The 9,300-nt window shown below is 43.0% G+C and overlaps 2 protein-coding genes across 2 annotated transcripts; one reads left to right on the forward strand and one right to left on the reverse strand.

The window, feature by feature from the left end:
• Positions 1–6,070: 6,070 nt before the first annotated feature.
• Positions 6,071–7,108, reverse strand: LOC106302912 (uncharacterized protein At4g02000-like). The gene has a single exon (XM_013739310.1). It carries the CDS (start codon positions 7,106–7,108, stop codon positions 6,071–6,073), a length of 1,038 nt encoding a protein of 345 aa, XP_013594764.1.
• Positions 7,109–7,649: 541 nt separating this feature from the next.
• LOC106302913 lies at positions 7,650–8,051 on the forward strand. The gene has a single exon (XM_013739311.1). It carries the CDS (start codon positions 7,650–7,652, stop codon positions 8,049–8,051), a length of 402 nt encoding a protein of 133 aa, XP_013594765.1.
• The last annotated feature ends 1,249 nt before the right edge of the window (positions 8,052–9,300 follow it).

Here is a 9,300-nt window from a genome sequence, read left to right on the forward strand (position 1 = left end):
CTCTCTAAGCACAAGCACTTTCTTTTCCAGATTTATGCAAGCTACTTAGGCATTTTTAAAGCTTCTTTACTCAGCATTTAGACATGAATCTAATGCTTCAATGTAAGACAGCCACAAGACTATATGCAACAACTTTCAATTCGGTTTCAATCCATGTATGCAAGCAGATTCAATCAATCACAACAAGCATCATTATGAACCGGAGCTAAGCATATTAACATATCTAGTAATCCTAGTAATACTGATAAGTTACTAGACATTTTTCAAAGCGCTTACACTGCTGCTAGTAAGCCTAGTATAACTAGTACGATGTAAGGATTACTAGGAAACCAAGCTCTTTAAGCATCCTGGGACAGATTCTAAATTCATTTTATTTCATTTAGTAATCTTTTAAACAATCCTCAGGTTTTCAAACACTCCACAACATCACAATCAATCAATATACTTGAGTTGTATATAAGAGGGAAAGAGATCCAGCTTACAGCCAAGGAACTTGTTTGTTCCTTGAATCTCCATGGTACATGGCAAGTTTTGAGCTGTTGGTTTCGATCTCAACATCTTCTCCTTCCATGAACCATCCTCTTCAACTCTCCATGTCAAAGACCCCACCTTTCTTCATGGTTTGAACTCGCCACACCAGATCCATGTTGAAAGCTATCACCTTTCTTCAAGTACAGTGAGAAAGGGGCGCTTGAAACTGGTTTTCATGGAGAGGTTAGTAAGGCCACTCCATAACCTTTTCTTCCAGGGACCTTCTTCCTTCAAGGGCGTTCATGAGAGAGTGAAGCTGGACTGAGAAGAGCTTCTGGACGTCTAGGATGGAACCTCTTCTTCTTGAAGATGTAGAACAGCCGGACTGAACATGAAGCTTCTTATCAGCTTGAAATGGCATGGGAGTGAGCTGTGAGCTTAGGCAGAAGCAACACCAAGTTCAGATGAACCTGGCTCTGATACCATATGAGATTTGTAGAGTTCTCTTCTCTGGTTGTATGTGTGTGTGTGTATAAACTCCAATGGAGAAAGATGAGAGCTTGCTCAAGGTGATTTAGAAAGAGAGATTGATGAGAGTGTTTATGAGAGAATAAGAGACTTAGGAACAAAGATTTAGAGTCTGAGAGATTAGGAGAATAAGAGATTAGAGATTAGGGTTTTAGATTCAAGAACAAGTTTATCATTCATGAAGTGGAGAGGGGAAATCCCCCTTTCTCCCTTAAGGGTTTACAAAATCGCCACACACCTCCTTTTATAAGGTTTACAACTTTGCAATCTCATAAACCTAAATCTAATGGATAGAAATGCTTGAATAGAAATGGATGGACATGATGGAGTCTGGTGTCTTGCAACCTTGGTGATGGGCTCTCATTGGTTGCTTCTCCTTGGCTTCTTATTGGTTCGTTTGAATCTGGTCAAAGCTCTCCTTGCTGATTCCCCATTGGCTGTGCATAGGCTCCCATGTATCTGCCCACTTCTTTGGCTAGATACATGGTCCCCAACTTGTCTTTTACTTTACAGCTCATGACAGCTAGGACATAGCTCTCTTTCTTCAATTCCCCAACGGTCCTGAAGTGGATAAGGTCGCCTGATTGCTTCATAAGCCAGCTCCCTAACTTTGCACAGCCTTAGGTCGATTCCGGATGTTGTACGGCCGATGGTACGGACCACCTGTCCGTACCTCGCCCTATTTTCGCACTATCACCCAACTATCTCCAAATGGTGTCTAAGTCCCTCGTAGACTTGACCCTATCTTTGCACCAGCTTCATAGTATCTTAGACTTCTCTGAAGCCCTTCTATCACACTCCTGAAGCCTATCAGACAATCTCTGGAAGACTTGCCTACTATCTCCAAATGGTGTCTAAGTCCCTCGTAGACTTGACCCTATCTTTGCACCAGCTTCATAGTATCTTAGACTTCTCTGAAGCCCTTCTATCACACTCCTGAAGCCTATCAGACAATCTCTGGAAGACTTGCCTTATTCTTGCACAAGACCCAAACTCAACTCAACTCCTCCTTTGGCTCCATTTCTTTCTTCAAGTTAACACCATGAGCTTTAAGCAGATACCAAAGAGCTCAATTAGGGAAACGTCTTGAAAGACAAAATCTGAAGGTAAGCGAAACTCTCTCCAAAGTTCTTGTGCCTTGCTGCAGTGAAACAGAACATGCTGTATTGTCTCCACACCTTGATTACACAATTTACATGTTTGCTCCACAGGCATACCATGAGCTGTAAGGCGTTCTGCAACAGCTAGAGCCCTAGACACTGCCCTCCACCAAAACATACGAATCTTTGGTATTGTCGGTAGCTTCCAAATGAGCTTCTTCATTTCAGTTACTGCTTGGTCTTCTACCCTTTGGTCGACTCCACTATTTGTCGTTGCGTTTGTAAGGAGCCAGCACCCGCTTTTAACTGTGTAGTCACCTGGCTTGTTAAAAGCCCAAATCTCTATGTCTTTCACTCTACCAGCAACAATCTGTTTGATTCAATCCACCTCATTTATTGGGAAGAGCTGCTGCAGCAGTTCCATTTTCCATTTTCCATCTTCGCCTATGAGCTCAGAAACTCGCAGATTGACATCAAAACATGTTTGTTTGTTCACCGGTCTCCTAGGAACTTCATCCAAGATCCATTTATCAGTCCAAACATATGTATCTCTTCCATCACCTATGGATCTGATCAAACCCTTCCTCAATAACTCTCTGCCAAAAATTATACTTCTCCAGGCATAAGAGGGTCTATAGTCTTTACCACACTCAAGAAGGTTCGAGGAGGCATAGTACCGGCCTTTATAAACTCGCGCCAGTAAGCTGTTCGGTTCATTGTACAGTTTCCATGCTTGCTTAGCTAGCAACGCCTGATTGAAATCCTCTATGTCCCGAAATCTCAGTCCTCCTTTGTTTTTTGGCACACAGATTTTCTTCCAAGCAATCCAATGAATCTTTCTCTTCTCTCCATCTTCATCCCACCAAAAGCTAGCCATAGCACTTATAATTTTTTGACAGTGGTGTTTAGTTAACCTGAAGCATGACATTGCATAAACCGGAAGAGCCATAGCAATAGATTTGAGGAGAACCTCCTTTCCGCCATGGGAAAGCTTTTTGGCAAACCATCCTCGTAATCTCTTGTTTAGTTTCTCACCAATAAACGCAAGTAGCTTCTGCTTTGAGCCACTGAAACACTCAGGAAGACCCAAGTACTTTCCATCACCGCCTTCATTATCAATATGAAGTATCTCAGCTAGCAGCCTTTTCATAACAGAGTCTATTGCATCACCAAAAGTGACGGCTGACTTTTGAAAATTAATGACCTGACCAGATGAATCTTCATACAACTTCAAACACCGTAAGAACTCAGTGCATTCACTCAGCCTAGCTCTGCACAGGAATAGGCTATCGTCGGCAAACAGAAGATGTTGGACCGATGGACAATTCCTTGTCAACTTCATACCCGTAATTAAGCCTTGCTGCTCTGCTCGACTCATCACATGTACCAGAGCTTCAGCGCAAAGAATGAAAAGAAAGGGGGAAAGAGGGTCCCCTTGTCTAATACCCCTCTCCGGCGTTATATGACAAAATGCTTCTCCATTCATCAACACCGTATATGATACTGATCTGTTGCAGCTCATCACCCAGTCTGTCCAAAGTCTTGCAAACCCCATCTTCAAGAACAGAGTCTCCAAAAAGGCCCATTCCACTCTGTCATAAGCTTTAGACATGTCTGTCTTTATAGCAATATAATCCTCTCGACAGTTTGGATTTGTCTTGAGACCATGAATCATTTCATGAGCAATGAGTAGGTTATCTGAAATTAAGCGACCAGCTACAAATGCTCCCTGAGTGGGTGAGACAATGCGCGGCAAAATCACCTTAAGTCTGTTGCTCAACACCTTTGAAATGATCTTATACGCCACAGAGCATAAGCTTATTGGTCGAAGGTCCTTCATGTGAGTCGCATTAGGTACCTTGGGTATCAGACAGAGCTGCGTATGGTTCCAATCGGACAGCATTACTCCAGACTCAAAGAACTTCTTCACCTCCACTGTCACCTGCGCTCCCGTTATGTTCCAGTACTTCTGAAAGAACTGACCAGTCATGCCATCAATCCCAGGTGCACTATCACTCTTAATTGCTTTGACCGCTCTCTTAATCTCTGTATCTGTCACCATCTTTGTTAAGCTGCTGTTCATTCTGGTGGTGACTCTCGGCATCATTCCTTCCAATAGCGCATCTGCATTTCTGCAACCAGATGTTCGAAACAGGTCTTGGAAGTACTGCACCGCTATATCTCCCTTCTTGTTCTCATCAAAGTGCTCTATTCCACTGGAATCAAAAAGCGACTGCACTCTATTTTTCATGCTCCTTGTTTCCACCCACCCATGGAAAACTCTAGTATTTTTATCACCCACCTGCAGCCATGTATTTTTACTCTTCTGCTTCCAGAAGGTCTCCTCTTCCTGATATGCCTTCTCAAGCTCAATACGTGTGGAAGAGAGCAGCTGCAAGTCAGGATATAGTTTTTTTCCTTCTGCTTCCAAAGTCTGTCGAAGTTTTCGAATTTGCACACTCGAGTCAGAGGTCGAAGATTGCTTCCACTTCGATAACTCTTTGCGACATGACTGGATTCGTTCCGACACCGTACCTCTGTTTCCTCCAGTATTGAGATTCCAGCCTTGCCGTACTACCTCCATAACTTCTGGCTTGTTACACCATCTCTTATCAAAGGTAAACTTACCACTCCTCTTCACTGGAGATGGTACTAAGCTCATGAGAACCGGTCTGTGATCTGACCCTGTCCTCTCCAGATACTTTATATGTGTCCCCGGAAATATTCTGAACCATTCTGCATTTCCAAACGCCCTATCCAGCCTACACTGTATCCAAACTTTCTCCTTAACCCCACCGGTAAAGATCTCTCGTACTCCAGAACTTGGTGGCTCTTTGAGCCGACAATCTCTCTTTAGAGCTCGAAAGCCAAAGAAAGTACATTCCTTCCTAGCTGGTCCTCCCAACTTTTATGAATTGCTCATCAATTCGTTGAAGTCGCCAACTAAAAACCAGCCACCATCTCTATTCAAACCGATGTCTCTTAATAAGTCCCAAACCACATGTCACCTATGCCTGACAGGATCCCCATAGATAAAGGACATGTAGAAACTCATCCCTCCAATCTTGACTCAAGTATCTATGATTCTACTCGATGCAGACAGCACCTCCACCTCATATTTACTCCTCCAAAACAAAGCTAATCCTCCACTAAGTCCCACTGGGTCTACCAAAAAGAAGTGGTCATAACCCAACGAACTCTGAAACTTCTTGACGTGATCACTAGAGTTTTTAGTCTCTAGGAGAAACATAAAATCCGGAAGATGTTCACGAATCATCTCCTCTAGGCGTCGAACTGTCGAGTTGCTCCTCAATCCTCGACAGTTCCAGCTGAGCGTCGTCATTGAGGATTGGATGGTTTCTGGTGAACCATCAAACCCCCATTTTGTTTCGACACTTTGGATGTAACCTCTCCATCATCAACAGCTTTACGCTTGAGAGGCCCCTCGTCATTCTCTTTGGAAGATCTTTCTCCCAAATGTCCCGTAGCACGTCTTTTACTCTGGTTCCTTCGGCTCCAAGATTGCTTACTTCTCCCCGAACCTCTGCTCCGGTTATCCCTTTCCGTTGAGAGTGTTGTATTGCAGCCAATATTGAAACCTCCACACTCAAATATAGGCATGTTGACTGCAACCCCTTCATGCTCTCTCGTATTCCACAGCACCTGCTTTTTAGGAGAGAGCTCTGCTATTCCTCTTATTTCCTTGATCTGCTCAGCCTCAAAGCCAACCGCTCCAACGCCTTCTTGGATGTTTCGGCTGACTACATTTCCCATGTCTTGGGTTCCGAGCCGTAGCGGCACTTTCCTAACCGATGACTCCACAATGTTTGGAATACCCACATCCATCGCTGTGCGAAAGTAAACACATGTCCTACTTCTCTGGTTCTCTCAATTGAGAGGACCAGAGCTTTTTCCAATCTCAAGCATGATCTTTGTGCAACTGGATCCCGCGACAGCTCATCTAAAGTCTTTCACATTTTAATTTCCCTTATTCTTCTCTCCTCTGCGTCGACACAATTCATATAAGTCCTCATCTCTTCAAACACCTCAGGGGCCACAATGGATCTGTGAGGCTCAAACCCCGGAGGTACTGATGGTGCTAAGAGAGGCATAAGCTTTTCAGTCAAGTCAATGCGGTGTTGGCGACTTCCACTAGACTGGTTTTGCTTAGCATTAGAAGGCACAGCCAGCTCTTTTCCTTTGTTCTTCATTCTCTGAAGTAAAGGACACTTCTGTTTCTCATGTGACAAGCGCATACAATGATAGCACTTCTTCCTTATTCTTTCATACTTCACATCAATGTTTTCTACTCGACCACCAGGTAAGTTGAGCGACTTCTTATCTCTCACCGGGAAGTTAAGATCAATGTTCACTTGAACCCTCACATAATCATTTAGTAAGGGTTTTTCTGGGTCAAATTCAATCACCTCCACATGACCAATGCCATCAGCAATCGCATCTATCGTTTTCGCCATGAGATAGTTTGCTGGGATGTTCCTCAGTCTGACCCACACTGCTTCTGTCTGGGGAAAGGATCTCAGAAGAACTTCAACCCATCTCTCCAGAGCCATACCCCAATCATCAAAGGTCCAGAACCCTTGCTTCAGCACTGTCTTAATATCAGTCTCAAGATCAAAAACAAACTGAAATCGATCCCTTGAAAGCGCAATTCCCCTGACTCTCTCGTATACCTTCCATATCTTTGGCATCGTTCTCAGCATTCGAGCCATGTTCTGCGCCTCTGGATTAAGCAACCTCCCCATAAGACTACTTCTTCCTCTTTCCATCGCACAATACGTATCATCCTCTGGTATGACAATTGGCTTATCTTCTTCAATCGACATTCCTTGCATCACTTCAACGAGATTGGTATCCATCACCAACAGAAAGATGATTCTGGCTATTTTCCTCTGATGATTCGATGAATTCCTAGGTCGAGTAATAGACGGCACTATCGAAAACCCTTGATAAACATGACCTCTCGTTGAAGATTTAAGAAAAAATCCCATATTTTCCGAAGATCTTCCCAAAAGATTTGGGAAATTTCCAAAATTAAACCAAATTTCAGCAAGGATATTCTCCTTATGTATGTTAGCTCCACTCCTATTGGCTAAGATCAAATCGCCTAGAGAAGGAAAAAAATCGCCAAAATCGCCATCCGAGATCTATTATATGTTGATCTTTTAATCCAGATGGAGAATTTGTTTAGTATATTATTACTTGTAGGATAAGTAGGAGTATTTAGAAAAAAAATCAACTGAAAATGTTTTTCCAAAATTCTCTTTCTAAGGGCGATTTCCTTTTAGCCAATCAGAGGAAAGCTACCATACAGAAGGCCTTTTCCCTTGCCGGTAACAAGATTGATTCAAATATTTTCCAAAATCTTTTTGGAATTATCAAATTTTTTTATGGAAATACCGTGTTTTTTTTCCAAAATCTTCCCCAAGATTTAGTGTTTATTTAGGGGTCTTTCTTGCGCCTCGTTATTCTTCGAACATCAAGCTCTTACTACTTCATCCTTCACAACAAAAAGAGGTATTTTTACTCCTGATGGACGATAATTTAGTTGGGGTTATGCAAGGAATGTCTCTACAGGATGATGTACCGATCGTTTTACCTGAGGAGGATGATTACAGTGCTGTGGAGAGAAGAAGCCGAAGCTTATTGGGTCGATTGCTTAATTCAGCTTCCCAAAACATGTCGCGAATGCTGCGCACGATGACGAAGATTTGGAAGGTGTATGAAACTGTCTTAAAGTATGGCTTCTGGTCCTTTGATGATTGGGGCATGGTGATGGAGAGATGGGTTGAGTTTCCACCAAGCAACTTTCTGCAATCGGCGGCGGTTTGGATCAGGATCCGCAATATTCCAGTTAACTACCTTACCATCAAGACTATTGACTCGGTGGCCGGAGCAATTGGTTATGTGAAGGATAGTGATTGGAACCCCTAAAAGCCATTGCTTCATGATTATATCAGGGCCCTGATTGTGCTCGATCTGAACCTACCAATCAGAGGTAAAAAGTGCGTTACTTTACCAAAAGGAGGTGGCTCAGCTATGGTTGATGTAGAGTATGAACGCATTCGGAAAAAGTGATTTCACTGTCTTCGCTTGTCGCATGAAAAACAAGCGTGCCCCCTACTGAAAGGTCAGCCAGATGGGAACGCAAAAGGGAGGGTCAATCAGAGTATGCAAAGACTTGCTCAGAGGCAGCATAATACCAATTTGTCGAATGATATAATGCCTTTGCTTCCTCCAACAGTTCCTCCAGGATTTGCTCCTCATGTGGTCTGATTGCCCCAGAAGTGTTTGAACATATGCAGTTGTATATGAACTGTCATGATCGTGAGGACGAAGGATCCGAGAATTCAGAATGAAGAAAGCGTTAGAAGCCCTCTCTAAAGACTCCATTGCGCAACATGGTTTAAGGATGGAAGAGGCTCCAGTTATATCAAGAAACCTCAACAAAGACAAGGAGTTGGTATTTGACTTCAGGAAGGTTAATACTGGAGATATTTTGGAGACAGGTGAATGATCGAGTCATACAGAGAGTCAATATAGAAGAACTAGCAGTCAAAACAACTTGGAGCTTATTGCAAGTTATGGTCAGAGGTCCAACTCAGAGACAAGATTCAACAGAATTCAAACGGTAGCTCCTGCTGGTGACATGACTTTCAACATTTCAAGATCTCTAGGAGTTGAACAATGTGGGAACCGAAATTCGCACTGTCGATTTCCGTTTAAATAAGAAAACTAGGAAAACCCTAATTTCCCAGAGGTCCCGGATATCTGCTAATACCACACGCCAAGCAAATCAGAACACAATAATGACAACGAAGAAGTATAAAAAACGTAAGAAGAGAGCAAAAGGAGTTTTATTCCGAATTCGCGTATGAGCGTTACAACAAGGTAGAAGCCTTGGCTATGAGAGCTGTCGGCGAGATTCCAAGTTCTAGCAACCTAAGACTGCAAAACCTAGTTGCGTCGCAGCTCGAAATAACAAAAATGGAAAGTTGCCTAATTGCTCTAAGTGCTAAGTTTGCTCTGAGAAAAATCCCTCCTCCATGCCTCTCGCCTAGGACCCCTTATATACTGGCTCCAAGGTCGGTTTACGCCTTTCCTCTTCTGCCCTTAAGCCGCCATAGCATAAAAATGGAGATATTCCATTTTTCCGATCTTCGTAATTATCTTCAAAATTCCT

The sequence above is a fragment of the Brassica oleracea genome, chromosome C7 (assembly GCF_000695525.1).
Source record: "Brassica oleracea var. oleracea cultivar TO1000 chromosome C7, BOL, whole genome shotgun sequence".
NCBI classification, from domain to species: Eukaryota; Viridiplantae; Streptophyta; class Magnoliopsida; order Brassicales; family Brassicaceae; genus Brassica; species Brassica oleracea.

What these genes read in the sequence shown, in the direction of transcription:
- LOC106302912 (XM_013739310.1), bottom strand. Translation starts at nt 7,108, where the DNA reads ATGGGATTTTTTCTTAAATCTTCAACGAGAGGTCATGTTTATCAAGGG.
- LOC106302913 (XM_013739311.1), top strand. Translation starts at nt 7,650, where the DNA reads ATGGACGATAATTTAGTTGGGGTTATGCAAGGAATGTCTCTACAGGAT.